At 43.3% G+C, this 26,864-nt stretch overlaps 1 protein-coding gene across 1 annotated transcript in view; it reads left to right on the top strand.

The window, feature by feature from the left end:
• Positions 1 to 464: 464 nt before the first annotated feature.
• Positions 465 to 26,864, top strand: part of CREG2 (cellular repressor of E1A stimulated genes 2) — a 36,554-nt gene continuing 10,154 nt past the window's right edge. Inside the window, exons 1-2 of the mRNA XM_043603132.1 lie at positions 465 to 921; positions 3,575 to 3,744. Of these exons, the coding sequence (XP_043459067.1) occupies positions 505 to 921; positions 3,575 to 3,744 (587 nt within the window). The 5' untranslated portion in view covers positions 465 to 504. The remainder of the gene's footprint in view (positions 922 to 3,574; positions 3,745 to 26,864) is intronic.

Consider the following 26,864-nt stretch of genomic DNA (forward strand, 5'->3'; position numbering starts at 1 on the left):
TATTACCAAAATATAAGCCTCTCCAGACGTTAACTTATTTAATTCTCCCATCCATCACCCAAATGAGTTCAATACCGTGGTTTGCTTGTTTTTCTAATAACGGAACTGAGGCACAGAGAGGTTAAATGACCCGGCAGGGTCACACAGCTGGTAAGTAGGGGAGTGTGTTGGTTCGCGATTTGAACGCCCACCACCCCCTGGCTGCAGAATCCGTGCCATCCAGCAGGAAATGAGCCCATCCCCGGACCTCGCACACGGTGAGCACTCTGTGCACGGCGGCCGCAGGACGTGCAGCATTCGAGTGGAATCCGCTTTTCCAGGAGCTCGAGTTCTCAACACGGCGGGAGGCTGCGAGGGCATCCAGGGGTGGGGACCCCGCCCGGGAATCCTGCGGCGGTCGCGAGCAGAGTCCAGTTCCGCGCGTCCGCCGCACGGGGGCGCTGCCGCCCTCGCCGCCGCCCGCGCGCTCCAGGCTGTCCCCGCGGCAGGGCGGGCCGCTGCAAGATGTCCGTGCGCCGCGGCCAGCGGCCCGCGCGGCCGGTCACCCGCCTCTCCTGGCTGCTGTGCTGCAGCGCCCTGCTGTCCCCGGCCGCGGGCTACGTGATCGTGAGCTCGGTGTCTTGGGCCGTCACCAACGAAGTGGACGAGGAGCTGGACAGCGCCTCCACCGAGGAGGCGCTGCCCGCGCTGCTGGAGGACTCGGGCAGCATCTGGCAGCGCAGCTTCCCGGCCTCGGCTCACAAGGAGGACGCGCACATGCCGCCCCCGGCCGGCGCCGCCCGCTCCAGGCCGCCCCCCGCGCCGCCCGGGATGTTCTCCTACCGGCGGGAGAGCGCCCCGAGACTGCGCCCCAGCACCGCCCGCTTCCTGGCCCACGCCAGCGCCTGGGGCTGTCTGGCCACCGTGTCCGCCCACGAGAAGGTAAGCAGCCCCGCCCGGAGCCGGCTGCAGGTGCGTGCCTGGCGGTGGCCTGGGGACCGGGAGATGCTAGCGACCGCTCGCGCGCTCGGATCCAGGTCTCACAGACGTGCCCCGCCGGCGGGGTTGCGCTGTGGCCGGCGCGTAAATAACGGAACCAGATTGTGCTTTGGTTAACCTGGCAAAATGGGGAGCTTGGGAGGTGCTGACAGTAAGGCATCCTGCCAGGCGCATGGGGATTGAAGTGCAGTCTTGAGATGGTCAGAGAGGCGTACACATAACCAGCGCCTGACCCGAGACCTGGACAAAAGAAGCCAGAGCCGCCTTCGGCATCATAGAGTAGGCGCGTGCAGCCTCCCAACCCACAGCACCCAATGGACCCGAACTTCCCGGTCACCTACTGACACTGGGGACTGGGAGAAAGACACCACGGGGGGTTTGGTGGAAGTTCACTTTTGAAATATGGAACTTAAGAGGTTTTCTGGAAAGGAGGCTTAGGGTGCAAAGTGTATAAATGCTGGAATGAGTTGTTTTCAGCTGCTGTTTTATCATTCGGTTCGTAAATGTTTTTACTCACCTGTTAGGTATGATTCCACCTTAAGCCAAAATGACATGGATAAATGATGAGGAAGTGACATCCCTAAGTATACACGGCCCAGAAAGCTTTTAGGGCTGGTGAGATCGGTGTAAGGGTTTTATTACAGAGAGGTACTTTGAACTCCTGTTTAATTTATGCAAAATAAATATTTTTTTAGGGAATGGATAGGTCATTGGCCAGCGGCAGGTTCTTACCTCAGGTATGGTCTCATCTGTTTGGAGACTGGCCAAGTCACCGAGTTGTCCACTTTATTTTCCCCTTCTATGGAATTAAGTGGTTGACTATGTTAGTTTTGAAGGTCCTGTTTTACTTTTTAAAAAATATTTAAATGACTTTATTCTGATTATGGCAATGATCTTAATCACATTCACAGCATCCAAATGGTTCCTCACAGTTATAAATTATGCTCCTAAGACATACCTTAGGAAGATATGAAGCTTAAATAATGAGGCTGATCTTAGTCTAAAGCACGGATTGTTCTGGGGTGTGTGGCTGGCTCAGTGGGAAGAGCGTGTCTCTCGATCTCAGGGTTGTGAGTTTGAGCCCTGCATTGGGTGTAGAGATTACTTATATAAATAAATAAACTTAAAAAAAAGAAGAAGGATGTAGACAGAGTGAATGTTTGAAAAACCCCTTGGAGCACCTGGGTTGCTCAGTTGGTTTGGCGTCCAACTTCCGCTCGGGTCATGGTCTCACAGTTCGAGAGTTCGAGCCCCATGTCAGACTCTATGCTGACAGCTCAGAGCCTGGAGCCTGCTTCAGATTCTGTGTCTCCCTCTCTCTCTGCCCCTACCCCGCTTGTGCTCTGTGTGTCTCTCTCTCAAAAATAAGTAAACATTAAGAAAAAAAATTTTAAACCACAGATTGTTCAAGCAATTAAAAGTCTAGTGCCAACTAGACTTAGTCTAGTACTAAAGATATTTTGACTTTTGACATCTTTTTTCTTAGCGTCATTAGGAATTCCCCTTTCCAATATTGACATTTAGTCCAAATTCAGTCCATTCAGAGAGCATTTACCCTATGCATGTCATGTGTGCAAAGCATGATTCCAGGCAATTTATGACAAGCTGAAAAACAGAATCTGTAAATGAACTTATGTTCCCATTTTGGAAGACACCTTAACATTGTGTCTTCTCAAATGATGAAAGCCATCTCCTATTCCAGGTCTATACACCATTGCCATGCAGTGCTTTAAAGACAAGACAGCTCCTGAGTTCTGAGTTCAGTCACAGTAAGGAATATTCTGTAAAGGGTAAATAAAGCTCATGAAGGTTGGAATGCAGGACCCAGCAGGGCCTGGGAAAACCTAAGAAATACTTGCATACATGTCTAAGAATTTCACCTACTCCACCGAAGATCATGAATAAAAATGGGTGTGCAATGTTTCTGTGACTTCCTTTTCTCTAAAAGGGCAAGTTGCTGACTCATATAATGAAAAATTGATTACAATTTAAAAATGGAACTAATAAGTGAGAAAGTGGTGTAGCTGTAAAAGAAACAATAGTAGAAAGTTCTCGGAGTCCAAAGACCAGGTAAGATATTAAAGTTAAGACTTAAGATCTATCCCCAAAGTTGTCAGAACTTTAAGAGAGTCGGTGAAGGAAGTTGGGCTCGCAGGGGCAGGTTGTAGCTGACTTCCATAAATTTCAGTGCCACCCCCAAATAACTTTAAATGTAACAAAGTGAGGGTGTTTTCTATGCACATGCAGCAGCTTCAAGAATAATCCCCTAGCCATCCTTCCAAACAGAATGTCCCTGCTCAGCTCCTCAATAGAGATTCCAGAGCTATCACCGGGTGAGTTGGGTCAATTGGGAACCACTGTGCCTTAATTTACTACCTGTCAGAACCATGGTGATGCCATGCCATCCACATTGCTATATTTCCTGGCTAAGCTCTCAGCTCAGGTCAATCCAAAACCCTGCATTGAAAACAAAAAATGAAATGAAATGAAATGAAATGAAATGAAATGAAATGAAATTAAACGAAATGAAAAATAAAATAAAATAAAATAAAATAAAATACCCTGCATTGAAAAAGCCTTTTTTGGTGTTCGTTAGATCCCAGGACTGCCATTTGGAAACTGCCTGCCCATCAGCGACGGCCCCTTGAACAACAGCACTGGGATTCCTTTCTTCTATGTGACACCCAAGGACCCTGCAGTGGCTGATCTGATGAAGAACCCCATGGCCTCCCTCCTGCTGCCAGAATCTGAAGGAGAGTTCTGCAGGTAGACAAAGAGTTTGGCCTTGCCCATACAGGTTCTTTGTTATAAAGCAGAGGGTCTATGGGGTGGGACCTGTCTGAGTTGCATCAATTTGCTGGGGCCCTGAGATGCAAAATGATGTGTTCACCAACTTGAAGTGGAAAGAGTATATGTACCTTTGGACTCAGATAAACAGAATTCCACCACTCACCAAGCTATGTGATTTGGGGCAAGCTACCTAATTTTGTGGAGCCTCAGTTTCCTCATCTGTGAAATGGGAATAATAATTTCTGCCTCATACAGTTCCTGGGAGGGTTGAGGGTCTTGTACAATATCAGTGAGCAAACAGGAGCTCCTGTTATGATGGGAAAGGGGAAGCTGGGAGGTTGATGAAGGAAGATCCAGTAGTTTGTCTGTGGGGCACATGGAGCATAGAATCTATTTACCACCCCAAGAGTCTCCTGCTTCGCTCTCTATTTACTGTTTTTCAAATGAATTTCTAACCCACTATCCCCCACCACCAGAGATGTGTACCCAAAGACCCCATATTCTTTAATACACCCTCTCTTAAAAGTCTGAAAGAAAAGACATTTACGTGCAAATGGAGCATTGATCCAACACCTCTGTCTGAACTCAAAATGTAGAGCTTGAAATCAGATCCTGCCTGGAGATATCTGGACCAAGTTTGTGTGGGGGCATGCAGGGAACCCCCTGGGCAGCAGCAAATGCAACAGGTGGCCTCAGGCGAGTCCCTTAACCCCCAGGACTCTGTCACTTCACTATAAGATGTAGTGACCCTTCAGGAACTAGGATAGGATTTATCCCAATTCCAAAGTTTGATTATTTTTTATGCAAAGCATAAAAAAAAAACATATAAAGCAAACAAATTGATTAGTTCTTTCCGGGGTAGGGGGGTAGGTGGTGGTAATAATCAAAGCCACAAAATGCTGTAAAATGCCCAGATGAAAGACCTTGTCACTTCCCCTTGGGACACTGACAAGGAGAGTCGGCACCAAGCTGGAGACAGTTCAGCTGACCCAGTTCCCCAGCAAGTATGGCAAGAAGCCAGGAAAAGGGATGTTTCCTCTTTCATGGAATATTCTGTGTGTTCTTGGCCAGTCAAGTTTGCTTGCTGGCACTAGAAGTATGTGCCCAGGATACCTTTCTAAACACCTGAGGAGTGCCTAGGTCAAGCATCCTAAAACTAGTCATGAGGCTGGAGAGTGTTGATCCTGCACCTGCCCTTGAAGACAGACAACAGAACACAGAGCGGTGCACACAGCGGCTGCAGCTCACAGGTTGTGTAAGGAATTTATTGGAAGGTTCCAGGCGGACGTCAGCAGGAGCTGAGAGCTGGCAGCCATGAGAAACCCAGCTTAGAGAGGACCTTGCCAAGGGGGACTGAGGTTCTGCCAAAGCTGGGCAGGCCGTCTACATGGCCTGGAATCAATCATGTGTGCAAACCATCTTCATGGCAGGCCCACACACCAAAAGTGCAAACGTCTGCACAATACCCCAGGGCAGCTCGGGGCCGGAGGTGGCCACCCAGGCCCCACTCAGCCACCCCAGGGCCAAGGGCATCAGTATCTCAGCACACTTGTCACTCTGGCCTGGAAGAGGAGGGATAAGTGCCACCAGGCTCCCCAAGTCTAGATCCTCACGTGAGACTCCTTCTCAGAACTCCTCCCTCCTTGCACTGTTTAAGCTTCTGAAGCGTTAAGACACAACTTGAAGAAATAGGTACAGATCAAGGTTAGCCCCAGTGAGCACCGAAGCTAAGGTTACCAGACAGTGAGGGTTGTTATCACCCCAGGGTCCACTACTTCCAGTGAACTGCTTATGACCAGGGGTGGCTCCTCTGAGTGAGCTTTCCAGTCCAAGTTCAGCATTACATTTGAGGTTTTACGTCCAGAATCTTGGTAACGTTGAGCCGAGAGACTTACCAAGAAAGACAGGCAAACACTGAAGCCCTGGGGAAACAACCCAAGCAGGAGCTCCTTGGGCCACAGGAGCATAACAAGGCATCAGGCAGAAGTGTCCAGGGCTAGGAACCACCCCGACAAGCAAGAAGTTCAGGGGACAGCCTGGCAAGGCAAGCACAAGCGGCCCCTGCTGCCTGATCCCAGGGCCCGGACAGAGGGCCGGCGACACCACAGGTCTTTGTCAAGTGCTTCAAAGTGTTTCCCACAGAACAGGGGGATACAAAAACACTTGTTTCTCCTGATGATGATGGCGATCATGACAACGACGATGATGAAGTTGATGAGGAGGAGGATGGTGAATCAAAGCCACCTGATCCTTTCATCTTTGGAAGGCAGCTCTTACTCAGGAAAATAAAAATTGCCTTCATTCTATAAAGTTGGTGAGTTGAAATTGGGAATCAAAAACTTGCATTTTCACCATAAGTTTGGTGCCTTCCGTGGGCTCGTATTCTCTGTGGCTCCTATTCTCTGTGGCTCCCCTCTGGGGAGGGGCCGGGTCTTTCCCATCTCATCCTAAGTGGGAAGACAAAGCCAGAACTGGTTCCTTCTGTGTGATGCATCCCAGGGCTCTGTGGGCCCACAGGGCCACGTTGGGGCTGAGGAGCCCTTGGCAGCTGAACAAACCAAGGTCAGGCCAGAAGGAAGCAACATGGCCGCTGAAACTCTGAGAGAAGGAAAAGAGGTGCCTTCCCAGCCATTCCCTGGGCATTTCAGCTACAACCTGCCTCTGCGTGAATCAGGGTTAGCCCTGGTGCCTGTGGAGTCTGGATGGGGACAGGCTGGTGAGCTCCACTTCCAGGGGCAAGACGCAGCTCAAGAAGCGGGGCCAAACACAATTCCTGCCTGAGGGTAAGCTGAATGCATCTGATTCTACTACAAGGGCCGGCTGAGCCGGCCGCCTGCTTTTAGAGCTCCACACACATGTAGATAGCTGTGTGTGCATGTGCATGGGCATGCACCTGTGTGTACTGTCACACGTTCATATTATCCATTCTCACAACAGAAACGTCAACTGCCCCCACTGGGTCCCCCAGGCCACTCTGTCACCTTGAATTCATCGTCAATCCAACAGCTGAAGTGACCTTTCACACCCCAAATCAGATCCTGGAATTTCCCTGCTTAAATGCTTTCATTGGGAAAAAATAACGAAATCCTTGGTAATGGCCTAACAGGCCATGGGTGGCCAGGATCCTGCCTCCCTCTCAGTATAGATAAGAGAGCCTGATCCTTTGCTAATTGACTTAATATTTGATGCCTATTCTAGTTTTATTAATTTGAGAGCTTTAACCTGAAAGCTCATTGTAATCCAAGCTGATATGTGTTTGGCAGGTAGCTAAGAAATGCGCCTTTTTTTATATATATATAATTGACATGTAACGTTACATAAGTTTAAGGTGTACAATATGTTGATTTGATACATTTATATATTGCAGTGTGATTAGCACCAGAGTTTAGCTAACACCTCTGCCACATGCCATGATTACCATTTCTTTTCTGCGGTGAGAACATTTAAGATCTGGTCTCTTAGCAACTTCGGAATCTCTGCTACAGTGTCTTTGCCTGTGATCACTATGCTGTGCGTTAGCTGTCCAAAACTTACTCATCTTCCAGTTCTATGTCTTGTACCCTTTGGCCAACGTCTCTCTGATTTCCCCCAATCCTCAGGCCCTGGTAACCACCATCCTACTCTGTGTTCTGGTGAGTTTGGCTTTTTTTTTTAGATTCCACATGTAAGTGAGATCATACCGTATATGTCTTTCTCTGACTGTCTTTTCTCACTCAACATAATGTCCTCAGGGACCATCCATGTTGTCCCAAGTGGCAGGATTTTCTTTCTCACGGCTGAGTAGTATCCCACTGTATATATAAGAAATGCTTTTCACTGAGTAAGCACTCATGTATGTTGACTCATATCTTGCCTCCCAAAATTGATACTTAGATCCATCAAAACTGCTATGGGTGAAGGACATTGAGTATCCAAAACTCTCAGGAAGTTTAATGATGAAAATACACAGCAGATATGCTTTCCTTAACTGAAGCTGGGAGAGGCCAACATCTTGAGAATAAGGAAAGGGACAAATATTTCTCTGTATTTTACAGGTGTATGAGGACCTTAAAGAGTTTCTCGGTGAATCTGAAAAATTCAACCTGGGATACTGCATCCCATGTAGTTAGGGGATTTTCCCCCAAACTTTTCACCACCCGATCCTCTGATCCCTGAACTTACCCTAAAATGTCACAGTAAAGTCACTAGATTTAATCGCACCCAGCTGTCTTGACTCCCGCCAGGACATATTGAATTGGGTGCTATTACCCTGTCTTTCTTCCTGGAGGAGATCATTTGAAAGGGAATCTTACTGGATAATAAGCAGAAAGTGACTTTCAGTACTGATTAAGGACAGGATTGGCGGTTTCTAAGGGACAAAGCTCAGGTCTCCAAACTCAGGTGAACATGACAAATTGAGAATAAGATTCCAGTTTACAAGCTTCACCAGCAATCCGCAGCCCCCTCCTCTCTCATTTTCCTCTCCCTTCAAATACATAAGCATATAGAGATGCTCCTATGCCAAAGTGAATTTATGCTCAGACCAGAGACCCAGTTGTATGAAAATCCAGTAAATAACAAAGCCCCCCAGAGACATTTCTCATCCACTGAAACATCTTTTCTTATGGAGCATGCAGGCTTGAACACCGTGGATTTTAGGTTTTACATCTTCTCAGAGAGCCAAGGCAAAGCAGGCCCTCTGGGTCAGGAAGGGTTCTTCTATTGAGTGACATTCTGTTGTTGGCATCAGATGAATTTCCATTTGGAAGACTGGAAATAAATGGAAACAAAAGAGGTTTATCGGATGCTTTTCACAATGAAAAAATTTTGATAGTTTGGACAAATGCTATGTTTCTATCTGAAAACACTTGTTTCCTTTTTCCCAAAAGGCTTTTAATGAAATATTGCCATGGCCTGTTCCTTTCCCCCCAGCTGAGGGCATCTCTGCCCAAACAATGAGCTTGTCAAAGGTCTTTAATTGACCAGGACTCAGTGTGGTTTGGCATCAGAGGAGATGCTAAGATTCTGGTTTGCAAAGGAATCTAGTTTCTGAGAGGGAGGTGCCAGACCCTGAATGGATTACAGCCCAGTGGGTGTGTAAAACATAGGATGGAAGGCTTTCAGAAATGATAATCCCTCAGAATTATTGGCTTGGGGGGTGGGGTGCCATGTTGCGGATGCAATTCTACACCGAAGAATCACACATCAAAAAGGCATCACTCACACTAGAGAGTTTGGGACAATGTGCTTGGACACAGATTCCTGCCCTATCCTCTGAGTAGCCCCTGCATTTGATAAGCACATTAATAGTGTGAGAAATTCTTTTGGTAAAACGTGGGAGGGTGCTGATGGTAGAGCTGGTCTGCCTTTATGCCACAAGCACAGGATAAACGCTTGGTGGGCGCGCACAACTCAAATAGTGTACTGAGTTTAATTATTCCTTCTCTGCAGCAAATGACAAGAAATTCCACAAATATAAATGCCCCTTAGCCTGCATCTTTTTAACTATTCTTGTAGGAAGAAGAAATACGTTGAGTGGTAGCTGAAAACCTCAGCCCAGCCCAATTCTAAATGCAAGCTCTGGAATTTGTGCCCCTAGAACTGCATGTGGAAGGCAGTCTCTCTTCTCTCATTCTCTAGGAGAGTTTGCACACAGAGTAAACATGTGCTTGCAACAGCTTGCCTGCTAACGGCCAAGATACATCTCCATCTGCACTCTGTCTACCTGAGACACGACATGAGTTTCAAAGCACAGGGCCCAGCCCTCATCAGATAAAGAAGCTGAATTCAATTTCTCTTCACTGAATTGTGTTCATTCCCCTTGAAGGCAACATATAAATCTTCTAAATAGATTGCTGTCTGTCCGGATTCATGTTACCTCTTCTCCTTTGCCTACACATCCCTGAAATCCTAAAGCTAACACTAACCTGAGTTGCTTTTAAAAGAGCTGTCTGGGAAGACCAGGGAGCCATATGGACAGAAGACTTACTGAGCAGGTGTTTGAGTATTCTCTCCCATCTTTCACTCATTTCCATGGTCAGTGCTCCCAATAACCTGCAGCCACTTCTTTCTCCCGAATTTCATTTCAGCTCCATGAAGTTCTGTCCCTGTGATTCCCAGGACACTCATTTCATGGGTGCACTGATGATTCTGGTTCCTCTGTCTTTATACACCTCTTTCCTGCATCTCTGACTACCTCTCCTGATCCAGTTCATAATGTTTTATTCACCTGGTAGACATGATTCCTCCTTGAGCTGAAATGATATGGATTCATAAGGATGCAACTTCTGTAAATATACACCTTCCAGAAAGCTTTTAGGGTTGCTGAGATAGATTTAAGAGTTTTATTACAAGGCCCTTAGCGTCTGGAAATCAATAATCTCTTTTGTATATCTATTGGATTTGCCTATTCTGGACATTCCCTATAAGTGTAATTATATAATGTATGGTTTTGTGACTGATTTCTTTCACTTAGCACAATCCTTTGCCAATGCAAAATGAATGAACCTTTTAGAATCTCTAAAAGCAAAAAAGAGCATTTTATTCAAGTCCAAGTTAAGACAGCTGCCTGGGAAGCACACTCTTGACAGGGAAGAAAGTGCTCTGGAGAGTGAATCATTTTTACAGACTTATATCCTTTTTACATCTTGTAAAAGCTCAAAAGATTATGGATTAGCATGTAGGCAGGAATCACAAGTTTTGTCATAAAGCAATGCAGGGAGCAGGAGCATTGATCGATATCTCAAGGACAAGATGGTGTTCCTTTAGGCTACTCACTCACAAAACAGGTGTACGATGTGTGCTTGGCCAGCTGTAAATTGGGCTTGGGGTTGGAACAAAGTCTACGGACAGTCATGCAGACTTAGAAAGAAATATAATATGGCTTCCACTGGAGATCACACTGTTAGAGTTTTTCTCCCATCAGTTTTCAGGGCTCATTATGTTTTAGCATGGATCAACACTTCATTCATTTTTATGGCCAAATACAATTTTTTTGTATGAATATACTACGTTTTATTTATTTATTTTTATTTATCTGTTCATTAGTTAATGGACATTTGCTCCCATGTTTTGACTATTACGAATTATGCTACTATGAATATTTGTGTACAGGTTTTTGTATGGACATTTTTTTTTCAGTTCTCTTTGGTATACACCTAAGAGTGAAATTTCTGGGTCATATGGTAACTCTGTGTTTAATTTTTGAGGAACTGTTTTCTTCACTAGCTGCACCATTTTATCTTCCCATCAGCAACATATGAGGTTTCCAATTTCTCTATATCCTCACCAACCCTTGTTATGCCTTTTTTATGATAGCCATCCTAATGGGTAAGGAGTGGTATCTCCTGTAGATTTGATAAGTATTTCCCTAATGGCTACTGATGTTAAGCTTCTTTTCATGTTCTTATTAGCTACCTACATATCTTCTTTGGAGAACTACTTAATGCCTTTACCCATTTTTTCAAATTTATTTATTTATTATCAAGTTAGCTAACATATAGTGTAGTCTTGGCTTCAGGAGTAGATGCTCATAATTCATCACTTACATACAACACCCAGTGCTCATCCCAACAAGAGCCCTCCTCAGTGTCCATCGCCCATTTTCTCCACCCCACCCCAACATCCTATCCCCATCAATCCTCAGTTTATTCTGTGTATTTAAGAGTCTCTTATGGTTTGCCTCCCTGTTTGTATCTTATTTTTCCTTCCCTTTCCCTATGGTCTTTTGTAAAGTTTCTCAAATTCCACATATTAGTGAAGTCATATGATATTTGTCTTTCTCTGACTGACTTATTTCACTTAGCATAATACCCTTCAGTTCCATCCATGTTGTTGCGAACGGGAAGATTTCATTCTTTTTCATCACTGAGTAATATTCTGGTGTGCGTGCGTGTGTGTGTGTGTTTGTGTGTGTGTGTGTGTGTATGTGTACATACATAAATACACTACATTTTCTTTATCCATTCATGAATTGATGGACATTTGGGATCTTTCCATAATTTGGCTATTGTTGATGGTACTGCTGTAAACATTGGGGTATATATGCCCCTGTGAATCAGCACTCCTGTATCCCTTGGATAAATTCCTAGTAGTGCTATTGCTGGGTCATAGAGTAATTCTTTTTTTTTTTAAATTTTTTGAGGAACATCCACCCTGTTTGCCAGAACTGCTGCACCAGTTTGCATTCCTACCAACACTGCAAGAGGGGTTCCCTTTCTCCACCTTTCTCCACATCCTTGCCAACATCTCCTGTTTCCTGAGTTGTTAATTTTAGCCACTCTGACCGGTGTGAGGTGGTATCTCAAAGTGGTTTTGATTTGTATTTCCCTGATGATGAGTGATGTTGAGCATCTTTTCATGTGCATGTTAGCCATCTGGACGTCTTCTTTGGAAAAGTGTCTATTCATGTCTTCTGCCCACTTCTTCATTGGATTCTTTTTCAGGTGTTGAGTTTGGTAAGTTTTTAATAGATTTTTGATACTTACTAACTCTTTATCTGATATGTCATTTGCAAATGTCTTCTCCCATTCCGTCCGTTGCCTTTTAGTTTTGTTGATTGTTTCCTTTGCTGTGCAGAAGCTTTTTATATTGATGAGGTCCCAATAGTTCAGTTTTGCTTTTATTTCCCTTGCCTTTGGAGACATGTCAAGTAAGAAGTTACTGCAGCCGAGGTCAAAGAGGTTGCTTCCTGTGTTCTCCTGTCGGATTTTGATGGTTTCCTGTCTCATTTAGGTCTTTCATCCATTTTAAATTTATTTTTGTGTATGATATTAGAAACTGGTCCAGTTTCATTCTTCTGAATGTTGCTGTCTAGTTCTCCAAACACCATTTGCTAAAGAGACTGTCTTTTTTCCATTGGATACTCTTGTGACTTCGTCAAAGATTAGTTGACCATATATTTGTGGGCCCGTTTCTGCATTCTCTATTCTATTCCATTGATCTATGTGTCTGTTTTTGTGCCAGTATCACACTGTCTTGATGATTACACTTTGTAATATAGGCTGAAGTCCAGCACTGTGATGCCTCCAGCTTTGGTTTTCTTTTTCAACATTACTTTGGCTATTCAGGGTCTTTCGTGGTTCCATACAAATTTTAGGATTTGTTTTTTCTAGCTCTGTGAAGAATGCTGTTGCTATTTTGATTGGGATTGCATTGAATGGGCAATGGCATCCCTTCCAAACTCCATGTCTCCTGCTTGTGCCTTTCTCTTCTTTTCTGTGTCTCACCAACCTCCCCAAGCAAAACCAAACCCTTCTGTGTCTACTGCCTCTACAGGAATCCAAAATGCAATAACATCAGGGAGGATGACATTTGCAGGATTGCACACACTTAATCTCTCCTTCTCTCCTCCCACACACCAGCCTGGGTGCACTGGGGAGGGGGCCTTCCCTTGCCCTGATCATCCAGACTCATTAACGTACTTTCCTAAACATGAAAGCAGCCCTTCCTGAGACGCATTTGCTACTCTCTGCTCCCACCACGTGGCCTCTACCCTAGTCACACAGACATGCAGGAATTCATGGCCAGCTCTGGTCAGTTATTGTTTCTAGTAGTGATTTTATTTTCTTGCTCCTTCAGGAGCCAAAATATGCAGTTAAGCTAGACTTGGAGGTCAGGAAATAGCAGATGGGGTATCAGACTGGAGGGCTATGCAAAGTGATTACCAGGGAACAAGAGGTGAAGGGCAGACTTGGGGGAGGTTCAGTAGGAGAAGAGGCAGTTCCTTTCCTGCCAGTGCTGCATACATCCCAGGCTGGGGATGGACCAGCAAGGCCCTGAACTAATCCAGAAAGAACAAGGTCACCAATGGATTCCAAACTTTGCATCAGCAAGGTCTTTTTCATTATTTCGCTCTATACTCCATATACTATGAAATATTTTTGTCTAATAGGCAGAGTTTTGAAATAATTTATCCCCCCATTTTTATTACTCAAAGACATATGTACATATGCAAATCAGAGCTTGTGATCAGCATGACATTTTTACCTCACTAATTCCAGAGTGATTTAATTCCAACCAAAAGCAAAGAAAATGGTTTTACATGGTGTCAAGAACTGTGACAGGTCTAAGATTTTACCCTATTTGCAAGCAAGTTGGCTATGTTCCTTCTCACTAACAAGTGAACCTGCCATGGTTCATGGATGCTGGCAGAAGACACAAAACTCATGGGTCAGAGAAAAAGGGCTGTTACAGCAATATTAGTAGCTAGAGCAGCAGCACTTTATGGCAGGGGTTCCTATGGGCCCTAATTCCCACAGGGATGTGAAGAGGACCACGGGCATGTGTACACACAGTGTACATTGCATTATGGGAAAGGAACCCTCAGCCCAGAGAAACAAAATCTTGTATAACAGAGCAAGCCTCCCTGCCATCCCCCCCCCACCCCCAAGAAAGACAGCATCCTCATCCTATTGGACAGCAAATGAGCCTGCCCTTCACCCCAGAAGGAAACACTGTCTCTTCCAAGGCTGTTTGCTCTATAAAGATCTTCAGGGAAAAGATGGTCCCAAACACAGGGAGCTAGTCCTCTGCTCACAAGAGTTCAGAAACACGAAAGACCCATGGAGAACTTCTGCCAGAGAGATGGTATATAGAGTCTTATCTCAGAGAAATGCATAGATTTGTGAATATTTTTTAAATACAGGCCATTTTTGCTTCACATGATCCCGCGTTAGTACCAATGGTAGCATATGGGAACCACCCTTACTTTACACAGTTGCACCATGACTTTACTACCTGTATTGAGAATAGTTTGTGGATCACTATTTTTTTAAGTGTTTATTTATTTTTGAGAGAGAAGAGTGTGAGGGCATGAGTGGGGGAGGTGCAGAGAGTGAGGGGGACAGAGGATCCAATATGAGCTCCGCGCTGACAGCAGAGAGACCCATGTGGGGTTCAGACTCATGAACCAAGATATCATGACCAGAGCCAAAGTCAGACACTCAACCAACTGAGCCACTCAGGCACCCCTGTGGATCACTATTAATACCACCCAGCATTAGGATCCATTCTAACAACAAGAAGAGTTCCAGAAACTGCAAACCCTCCTTTCAGTGAGGAACCACTCAGTTGCAAGACATAGAAAAATAAGCTCAGATGTGCTTAGAGAATTAAAAAAAACTGATTAGTTGACATATTTGAAAAGTCCAGAGGTAGGCTTTTCTTAGGGGCTCTGCAGTGTCGGCCAAAATGAGATTTTCCCGTTTCTCCTGTTTGCCTCCTCCAGTGTCTGCTCCATCTTAAGGGTGGCCCCACTTGTGATCCAAATGCGGTGCTGGCAACTTCGAGGTCGTTCTCTGTTTATGTCCAGCAAAAGCAGGCATCTCACCAGGTAGACTCCAAAGGAGAGTAAGGGGGTTGCCCTTCCAGAAGTCCCCAGCAAGTAGGTCCTTGAGCTTTAGTGACTAAACTTCTTGTGCCAATCCCTGAAATGTCACTCTGGCCAGGGGATAGAGCATGCTGGTTGTTGTAGGCAATCCCAGCCCTCAGGATGTGGGGATGGAGTAGGGCTCCCTGAAGCTGTGTGAGGGAGAATGGATGCCTAAACAATATGCAAAGTACAGAGGCAAGAGGCGGGAGTGCTTCCTGCAACCCCTGTTCATCAAGGTGAACTGGAAGGGTCCCCTGGGTACACTGCATCCCCCTTCCTGTCGCTGGTGCATTTACTGACCAGGTGTGTTGCACTCACGTGACTAAAGGTGGGGTTGCAGTCTGACCTCTTCCAGATGGTATATGGTTTCCTTTTGCTGCTGTAACAAAGCACCATAACCCAGTGGCTTCAAACAACACCAATGTTAAGGTTATGGAGCACAAGAGTCCCAAACAGGTGTTAGTAGGCTAAAATCCAGCTGTAGGCAGGACTGTGTCCTTCCAGGAGGCTCTAGGGGAATAACCATGTTCTTGCCTTTTCCAGCTTCTAGGAGCTGCCTGCACTCCTTAGCCCATGGCCCCTTCCACACTCAAAGCCAGCCATGGCTAATTGAGTCTTTCTCATACCACATCTCTGTGACACTCTCTTTGGCCTCCCTCTGTGACCTTAAGGACCCCTGTGACTGCATTGGGCACAGCCAGATAATCCCAGATAATCTCCCTATCCAATGTCAGCTGATTAACCACCTTAATTTTAATTTCTCTTTGACACAGTCACCTGTCTCAGAGATTAGGCTGCAGACCTCTTTGGGTGGGGGCATTATCCTGCCTACCACAGGTGGGAAGAAACTTAATGCTGAGTCTAGCTGGGTTGCCCACTATGTAAATCGAGTTTTCTATTTGCCTATTTAAATACATCATCTCCTTTGTATTTTATGTAATCACCACCAGTGGAGAAGCAAAACACTTCCTATTTACATATGGTGCTCCCTATTTAAATTCTGTAATGACTTACTTATGAGTACTAATTTGTTGCTTTCATCAAAGAGCAATTTGTGAAGAAATTAGCTTTAACAGTGAACAAATAATTGGGTACAACTGATGACAGTCTTGCCCAGTATATGTAAATTTTGTTCCTGTTTACTATTCTTACTTATCTTCTCCTATCTCGGGTTTTTTACAAAGTTCAATATAGATTCAGTTTTTGTAGTTATTATGTGGATTGCTTCCCATCATTCCTTCTCCTTAACCCACAAGAAAAATTCACAGTTCAGCAACTAATTTTTGCGGTTTCATAAACACAGCAGACCATAACGTTTCCAGTGGTATACAATGTTCTCACCTGAAGCAATTTACCTGAAAATGTGGGCATGTCCAGTGTTTCTCTTGCTATAACTCAACAGGATGTATAATAAAAGAAAACTTCCAGGCAAGTGAAAACAGGTTCCTTAAATATAAGCAAAACATATGCTTTGCTTAACAAACGTACCTTTCTCAAGATTTTAATGCAATGTAACGGATGAGAATGAGTTTCAATGAATCGTGCCTCAGGGCTTCCATTTTAGAAATGTGTGCCATCTGGGAGAAGAGGATCTGTGAGAGTCTGCTTGGCCAGCTGTGTCAGGAGCCCCCAAACCACCCCCGGGCTTGATGATTCACAAAAAAACTCACAGGATTCAGGAGCTCATGCTTTATGACTGTGAAAGAATACAGATCAAGGTCATCAGAGGAAAAAGCTGCACTGGGCAGAGTCCAAGCAAAAGCAGGCACAAGCTTCCAGGAGTCCCTCCCAGTGGGACCGTATGGAGACACACTTAATTCTCCCGGCCACCATGCATGATGAAGTGTGCAAAATATTGCCAGCCAGAGACGCTCACTTGAGCCTTGGTATCCGGGGTTTGCACTGTAATTCAGTCACATGGGCACTACAGTGTCTGCATGACTGATCTCAGCTACTCCGTCTCTGGGCCCCACGAGTTCAGATTGATCCAGTGTGGCCTAGGGCCTCAGAAGGAGGTGTCAAGAGCTCAGAGGTTAGCCTCCAGGAGCCAGTCAAGGGCCAGTCCTCCTGAAACAGGCCATTCTTTGAAATGTGCAGGGTTTGAGCAACTGTGGTCTGCTGAGTTAGCTCTTTGCCTGCGTGTCAGATTACGTGACCTACGTCGTGTGGATATTGTGAGGCTTAGACAAATCAGTTGCCTTAAAAGATATGTGATGTTATGTAAAGAAGATATGTAAATGTCATATAATCACACCTGATTTCAAAAAGGAAAACAGAAATTATATCATGTTCTCAGCAGCAATAAAATTATGAAGTGAAACAAATGAATAGGTAGCTAAGTGGCTAGATTTGAAATGATTTGCTTGGCCTACCCAGAAACTGGCAAGGTCCCCACAGTGGGGACAGCTTTTGCCATGATGCCGGGGTACATCACAGTATTAGGATGGTAAAAACACACAAACTTCCAGGAGCCAGACAGTGTGTGCTGTCCCCACATCTCCCTGGGCTCCTTCAACACAGACTCCCAATACAGGGAGAAGATGTGCCACAAACATAATAGGTCTCCATTTTAAGCTTAAAAAAAAAAATACTTCCAAGATTTTATAAGTTAACTCCGCCCTACATTACATGTTAGCTACTACTCTCCTAATTTAACCCCTTCCATCCCATAACACCCTACCTCTGCAACAAATGTAGCCAGAGAGGCAGAGGGGGAGGCTCTTGGTGCTCACCATTTCATAATGACCATTCAGTCCCTACCATCTTTGTGTTAGCTCAGGCTGCCGTAGCAAAATACCACAGCCTGGGAGAATGAAACAGGAGAAATTTATGTTTTCACAGGTCCAGAGTCTAGAAGCCCAAGACTAAGGTGTCAGCTGGGTTGGTTTCTCTTGAGGCCTCTCTCCTGGGTTTGAAGACAGCCACCTTTTTGCTCTGCCCTCACATGGGCTTTCCTCTGCCTGCCTCTCCCTGCTCTCTTCTTATAAGAGCAGCAGTCCGATCGGATGAGGAACCCCCCCTTATGACCTCATCAACCTTAATTAATTAATTAATTAATTAACCTTAATTACTTCTCTGAAGACCCTATTTTCAAATACACTCATGGGGCACCTGGGTGGCTCAGTCGGTTGAGCATCCGACTCTTGATTTCGGCTCAAGTCATGATCTTGTGGTTCATGGAATTGAGCCCCAAGTCCAGAGCCTGCTTGAGACTCTCTCTCTTCCTCTCATGTCCCCAGCCCTTGCTCATGCTCTCTTACTCTCTCAAATACAGTCACACTGGGAATTCGCGCTTCACTATTTGAATTTGCCAGGCACACATTTCGGTCCACAGCAATCTTCTTGATATTTCATGATTGATACCCCCACCAACTGAGACTGTAAAATTCCTGAACTCTCCAGCCACCCCACCCCTTTCAGCCCCCATAACATTTGAGCAGCAACAGCATCACTATATGAGGGCTTGCTACACACCAGGAACTATTCTGATTATATTATGTAAGGGTTTAATCCACATGTAAGGGTTCCAGAGACCCTGACGAACAGCCTACCTCTTCCAGTCCCACAGTCTAAACCAGGGGTCAGAAAATGATTTCTGTACTGAGGAGATGGCAAATTTTGAAGGTGAGGTGGGCCATGCAGTTTCTGTCACAATCACTCAACTCTGCCATTGTAGCCTGAAAGCCGCCACAGAATGGGACTGTACTCCAATACAACTTTTTGCAAGAAGAGTGCAATCCAAATTTCATATAGATTTCATGTGTCATAAAATCTTCTTCTTTTGATTTTTCTCAATCCTCTAAAAGCATAAAATCCATTCTTCTCTCTCGTGCCAAACAGAAACAGGCGACAGGCCACGCTTGGCCAGCCAGGCCATCATTTGCCTGATCTAAACCAGTGGAGGAATGAAAGAGTAAAGCAGACAGAATAGCAAAGTATTGCCTTCTCATTGACCTAGCCAACATGGTGTGGGCCAGGGAACTCCAGAATTCGATAGATGTACACAGTCTGCAGCACTGCACCCGAGGCCTCCCTGAGCTGTGGCAGGTCTTTCTCGTTTATGGCAGATGGATAGCGTAGTATGTGCACTTCCTGCAGGCAGATGTTCGGTGTCTTCTTTCAATGTCACCAGTTAATGTAAATCTGAGTAGTGGAGAGAGTCAAGAGCGTTATCCTGGGGAGCCTTGCTCATCGCAGGACCGAAAAGTCTCCCTGTCTCCTGCCACCAACACCTCGAAACACCACTTATAAGGCAGGAAATTTTGTGTCTGTTTCTTACAGGTGAGGAAACCGAGGCAGAGAGAGGTTGAGTCACAGCCAGGATTCCAGTCTAGGAGGCTGAATAGAAGCCCCTACTCTCTCTCTCTCTCTCTCTCTCTCTCTCTCTCTCTCTTTCTTTTTAGTTTATTTATTTTGAAAGAGAGAGAAAGAGTATGAGCAGGGGAGGGGCAGAGAGAGAGGGACAGAGAATCCCAAGTAGGCTGGGCATTGTGAGTGTGGAACCCAATATGGGGCTTGAACTCACAAACTGTGAGATGGTGACCTGAGCCGAAACCAAGAGTAGGACACTTAACTGACTGAGCCACCTAGGCATCCCTGAGTAGGAACCCATACTCTTAACCACCTCACTGTATGCCTTTCATGTCCTTCTGCATTTACCATATATCAGAATGCTTGGCTATCCGGACTGTACAAGACAGACAAGGAAGGAGTACTCCATCTCCCTTTTTCCTGACTCTAACTGGCCTCAAGCAAAAGGAAAATGCAAGCTGTTCCCCGCTTCCTTCTCCTTTGATGTTGGAGAACAATCCATCATAAAGTTTTCTCATTTGGCCTACCATAATGAAATGCAGTGCCGGAAAAATCTTTCAAGGCTATAGACTAATGGAGAAGGGAAATAATTCAGTCTGCCTCGAAGACGATCTTCTCTATCTTTAACCTGCTCACATTCACTTACTGTAGTTTCACATTTATATATATGAGAAAACCATTCATTACTTCCTTATGATGTTCATCGTGCTTTTACATTCCTTTGAACTCTGTGAAGAAGGCAGGCAAAAATTAATGTCCTCATTTTTCAGAAGAGGAAATTGAGGCTATGTTCTTGGGGCTCCAGCTCACAAGGTCGATGGGGGCAATGAGACCAGACACTGTATTTGCTGTGACTCAGCTATGTCACACAGCTCTCACAATACAAGTAAAATCATTCAACGTCAGAGGTGAATCTTTCCAGCTCCTCCTGTATATTCAGTAGACAGAAATAGTAGATAAATGTTTGAGAATTTTTGTGAGTAAATAGATTTCCCAGCATGTACTTCTCGATCTAAAATGTTCACAATTTAATTTTTGAGTGGAAACAAATAAGATAAAAGCTCTATGTAGGCTATAATTCCAAGTTTATTTAAAAACACTTATTTTTACTTTCTAACATATTTTTATAGTCTCTAAATCTTCTACATGGAAATTCTTTGTTTTTAATCTTAACATTTTTTATTATTTAAAGTTTTAAAATACAACTACAGACTTCATCAATCTAAAAAAAAAGTGGTAGGAAGAAAAACATTCTTTTAAATGCATACTCATAAGAAACAAAAAGAAATCCCCTGGGGGTCAGAAATGAAGATGAAACAAACAAAAGAAACAGAACCAGAACTTCACTAGTGGGGTTTGCCGGTCTGGGAAAAGTAGAGGCTTAGGTTTTGATACAATGAGAACAAAGAAACAATATCTTGGGCTGGGTCAGGTGATGGGTTAGATGTAAGGGCCCATTATAAAATCTGACCCCCAAAGAGCTACACTTTCAATTAAAGATTGGGAGACCTTATGCATTTTAGATATCTTTATCTTATAATCAATTTAGTATAGCTTGGGTATCTATTTCTGGTATTTACTGTTTCTGCTGGCTCTTGCTTCTTCCTGTGAATTATGGACTAAGGTCATCTTTAACAAGGTTTTGTCTGAGAATCCTTTGAGGATTTCCCCAGGGATACCAAACAGCCCAAGAGAAAACAAGCAAACAAAAAAACCCAGATACTGAATCGTTAAGAGTCCTTCAACAAAACCATCAAGACTGATCACCTTAGAGTAAAGTGCACTAGTCAGAAAGCCATACCTGTGCAGTCACAATTTCCAACTGGCTCTGGGGTGCCACTTTAAAAAAAAATTGTTTAATGTTTATTTATTTTTAAGACAGAGAGAGACAGAGCATGAGCAGGGGAGGGGCAGAGAGAGAGGGAGACACAGAATCTGAAGCAGGCTCCAGGCTCCGAACTGCCAGCACAGAGCCCAACGCAGGGCTTGAACTCGTCAGCTGCAAGATCATGACCTGAATGGAAGTCAGCCGCTCAACCGACTGAGCCACCCAGGGGCCCCTCTGGGGTGCCACATTTTAAATATGAATAAACAGCCAAGGAAAACATTTGAGGAAAGTCTCTACCATGCAAAATGAACAGATAAAAAGAACTAGGAAAAATTAAAGCAATACAAAGAGAAGGAAGCAATTTTTCAGGACAGAAGACAATATAGTGCAGAAGAATAGGCTTTAAAATAAAAACACTCCATGAAAACAAACAGAAAGAACCCTTAAAAATTAAAAATATGCAGGGTGCCCGGGTGGCTCAGTCAGTTAAACATCTGACTTGATTTCAGCTCAGGGAATGATCTCATGGTTTGTGAGATCAAGCCCCACGCTGGTCATGGAGCCTGCTTAAAATTAAGAAAAATTAAATTTAAATTAAAAATATGGTAGCAAAAATTAAAAATTCAACTGAAGCATTTGAGGGTAGATTTGAAGTAATCTGCCAAAAAGTAGCATAAAAAGAAACAGATGAAACATATGAGAGGAATAATAAGAAAATTAAAAGGCCAATCCAAAAGGTCCAAAAGCCAAAATAAAAGAATTCCAGAAAAGGTGAATTGAGAAAATGAAAGGAAAAAAATTTCCAGATATAACTGAAGAAAAATTCCCCCAAACCAAAAGACATGAGTCTCCAGGTTTAAAACAATCCACCAAGTACCCAGAACAATGGATTTTTTTTAAAGCCTGTATCAAGGTACATTATTGTGCACTTTCAGGGACTCATAGCTAAAGATTAGTTTCTGAAAGCTTTCAGAGGGGCAAGGGCACAAGGTCACATACAAAAGAGCAAGGAAGAAGATGACACTGGACTATTTAATCAGCAACACAGGAATGGAGCAGTACCTTCAACATTATTTGGTGTAATCATTGCAAACATAGCATTTAATACTTAGCCAAACTATCCATCAAGAATGAAAGTAAACTAATCACATTTTCAAACATACAAAACCTCAGGTAATTTTACTTCCACTGAACTTTTTGTTAGAAAACATATATATTTTTGACAGAACCATTATACCAAAATGAGAAGAAAGAGGAAGATGGCAGCCCAGGGAAAGAAGTGATCCAACACAGGATGGGGAAATTCCCCATTGACCAATAGAGGGAGTTCTCCAGATTACAGTCATGTAGCAAGCATAAAAGCAAACGGTACAGGTGGGACCCAGAGGATGACAGTCCCCAAAAAGGAAAAAGTGAACTCAGTGGAATGCTACTTTTTTCTTACTTGAGATATAGTTCACATACCATAAAATTCAACCTTTTAAAGTGTGAAGTTCACTGACATTTAGAATATTGACAACGTTTTGCATCTATCTGTCACCACTATCTAATTTGAGAATATTTTTATTTCCCTCCAGATAAGCACCATGCACATTAGCTTAGCTTTCTCTTCCTGTTTCCTCTTCTTCCCAGCCCTTACAGCCACTAATCTTTCTGCCTCTATGAATTTGCATATGCTGCATATATATACATATAAATTTTACACACACACACCTTGAAGTATCTTCAGAGTTTATCCATGCTATCAGTACTTCATTCATTTTTTTCAGCAGTGAGAGAACATATACATTTTATAAATTTGTTTAAGTTTATTTTTTTTATTTATTTTGAGAGAGAGTGTGTGTGTGTGAGTGGAGGAGAAGCAGAGAGAGAGGGGGGGAGAGAGAATCCTGAGCAGTCTCCAGAGACCAACGCTAGGCTTGATCCCACAAACTGTGAGATCATGACTCCAGCCGAAACCAAGAGTCAAGCATTCAACCAGCTGAGCCACCCAGATGCCCCAAAGTGTTTTTTAAACTAATCTCTACACCCAGTGTGGGGCTCAAACTTACAACCCTGAGATCAAGAGTTGCACACTCCAGCAACTGAGCCAGCCAGGCACCCCAGTAGTTCATTCCTTTTTATAGCTGAGCAATATGCCATTGAATAGCTATCCCACATTCTGTCTATTTTTGTGCCATTCAGGTTATTTCTACTTTGGAGTTGTTATAAATGCTGCTACTATCAACAATGATGTACGAGTTTTTATATGAACTTACGTTTTCAGTTCTTTTGAATATGATGGAATATGTCTTATATTTGATCATGCTAAAAAGAAAAGTTTGGGAATGAATAAATGGTAGGTTCATAGAAAACTACTAAGCAAAAGGAAAAAAAATAAAAGAAAGATAAAGGGGAAGTTATTAACTAATTCCAAATGAAAACGAAAGGTTGTATAAAAAGGAAGTTTATTCATAGTGTACTACATGGCTTAGTAAACACTGTGTCACTGCAAACACAATATTTGTATGAATAGAGTAAAAATTATGATAGAACTACTTTGGGAGGAAGAAAAGTGTGTGTGTGTGTGTGTGTGTGTGTGTGTGTGTGTGTGAAGGATAGATATCCAGAAATTAAGTCCAGAAAATATTTAACACATCCTTTAATAATCAATAGAGTAAGAAAACAAAAACAAAAATAGCAATGAGGTAAGAGATTTGAAGACACTTAAGCTTGCTGTGATGGTAATTTGTAGAACCTTGCACCGAACAGTTAAAGAATGTCCATCCTATTCAGGCGCACAGCAATTGACCATGAGGCTCTAAGGCTGATTTTAACAAACATCAAACAATAGATACCATATGGATAACTTTCTGACCAAAATGTAGGTTGGAAATCAGTAACTAACAATGTAACTGAAAAAAAATTGTCAGTTAAAAATTATAGTTTCAGCACACCCACTGTATTCATTTTCTGTGCTGTGTAACAAATTGACACAAACGTAGAGACTTGAAGTAGCACACACTTGTTATATCAGTTTCTGTGGGTGAGGATTCTGGACTTGGCTGAACTGGGTCCTCTGCTCAGAATCTTCTGAAGCTGAAAGATGTCAGTGGGGCCGCAACCTTTCTGGAGCTCTGGTCCTCTTTCTAGCACCTGTGAGTGTTGTTCCTTGTGGAACAGTTCAGTTCCCTGTGGTTGTAGGACTGAGTCCACAGCTCCTAGAAGCCACCGCCCATTCTCTCCACAGCCAAGGCAGGTCACCTTACAACAGCTTACCTGTTAAAGGCCAATAGAAGGGTGTCTCCCACGGGTAAGACAGTCTCTCTCTCTCTCTCTCTCCCACAGTCTCTAAGTCTATCTCACTGGCTGTGATATCTTATAAGCATGGGATTACCAGCGCTTCACTTTTGCCATATTCTCTTGGCTAGAGGAAAGTCCCAGCTCCTGCCCACATTCAAGGACAAGGGATTGTACAGGGCAGAGTACTAGGGGTGGAGATGATGGAGGCCATCCCAGAATTCCACTTACCACACTCACTGATAGAATAAGAAATCATAGTGGTAATGAATAGACTTCACCCATAGCTAACTTATGAAATCTTTTATTGAAGAAAGATTTAATTTTAATAAGTCACATTCATCTACCTTTGTGGTTTGAGCATTTTGTGTCATCTTTAAGAAATTCTTTCCAACCCTGAAGTCATAAATATTTTATCCTGAAAGTATTAGGGCTTTGCTTTATACATTTAAATCATTAATTCAATTTAGAATTTACTTATACGTGGTCTGATATTTTTAGATTTTTTCCAGACAACCTTTTTTTTTCAGCACCACTTATTGAATAATTAGAACTTTACCTGCTAATTTCTAATTCAGTCTTTGTTTTATGTGAAATAACATATAAGCATGGGTCTGCTTCTGGGTCTTCCAGTCTGTTCCCTTGGTCTGTCCTTGTACCAATACCCACTGCCTTAATTAATATGGTTTTATGTTAGGGTTATCTGTAGAGGAAGCGCTCCCACCATGTTGTTCTTCCTTATAGTGGTTTTGACTATTCTCAGACTTTTGTTATTCCATGTGAAGTTTAGATTCAGCTTGTTTTGTTTTATTAAAAATATATATATCAGAATTGGAACTGAAATTATAGCGTCTCTAGAAATTCATCTCCTTTAAATTGGGTTTTCCCATTCATGTATTTGGTATAACCAACCCTCTCTTTACTTAGGCCATTTATGTATTTCAGTAAAGTCATAATTTTTTCCACCAAGGTATTACACATTTTTGGGTTAAATTTATCCCCAGGTATTTTATAGGTTTAGTTACCATCTATATACCTTTTAGTATATAAAATGTACTTCAGGGGCGCCTGGGTGGCTTGGTCGGTTAAGCATCCGACTTCGGCTCAGGTCATGATCTCACGGTCCGTGAGTTCGAGCCCCATGTCGGGCTCTGTGCTGACAGCTCAGAGCCTGGAGCCTGTTTCAGATTCTGTGTCTCCCTCTCTCTCTGACCCTCCCCTGTTCATGCTCTGTCTCTCTCTGTCTCAAAAATAAATAAACGTTAAAAAAAATTTTTTTAATGTACTTCAAAAATAGTTTTTTTCTTATAAGTAGCAATGCAGTTGTTTATTGTTCTTGAATTCAACAATCTTGCTGAGCTTGTTCTTAATACTAATATTCTGAGTGTGGATTCTTTTGCATTTTCGTCTCTATACAGTCATGTCATTTGCAAATAACTACAAGTATGCTTATTATTTCTCAATCTTTATACATATTTCTATTTCTTGTATTACTACAAAAACCACAATATCTAATAATATGAATGCTGTCTTGTTCTATGAGATATAACATAACATATGGGTAGGATTTTGATAAATATCCTTTGCCCTAGGTTGCTAGGAGCTTTAAAAAAATCATAAATGGAAACAGAAGAAAAATAAGTTATTTGGACTTGATGAAAATTAAAAAAAAAAAATTTGTGCATCAAAGAACACCATCAAGGGGCTCCTGGGTGGCTCAGTCAGTTAAGCATCCAACTCTTGATTTCGTCTTAGGTCATAACCCCAGAGTCATGGGATCGAGCCCCAATCAGGCTCCACACTGAGCATGGAGTCTGCTTAAGATTCTCTCTGTCTCCCTCTGCCCCTCTCCCCTCCTTCTTACTCTCTCCTTCTTACTCTCTCCTTCTTTCTCTAAAACAAAAATAATCATAAAAATAATACAAAGAACAGTATCAAGAAAATGAAAAACAAAATACGTTTAAGTCACATATTGGAAAGGGATTTGTATTCAGAATATACAAAGAACTCTCACAACTCAATAATAAAAAGGAAAAGAACCCAATTTTAAATGGACAAAGGATTTGAATAGACATTTCTGCAAAGGTATACATACAGCCAGTAAGCACATGAAAAGATAGTCAATACTAGCCATCAGGGAAATGCAAATAAAAACCACAGTGAGATCACTTCACACTCACTAAGACAGCTAGAATGAAAAGGACAGACTAAACAAGTGCCCTCAAAGATATGAAGGAATTCACTTCGTACAGTGCTGGTGGGAATGTAAATTAGTGCAGCTGCTTTGGAAAACAGGCTGGCTGTTCCTCAAAAGTTTAAACGTAGAGT

The sequence above is a fragment of the Prionailurus bengalensis genome, chromosome A3 (genome assembly GCF_016509475.1).
Source record: "Prionailurus bengalensis isolate Pbe53 chromosome A3, Fcat_Pben_1.1_paternal_pri, whole genome shotgun sequence".
Taxonomy (NCBI): Eukaryota; Metazoa; Chordata; class Mammalia; order Carnivora; family Felidae; genus Prionailurus; species Prionailurus bengalensis.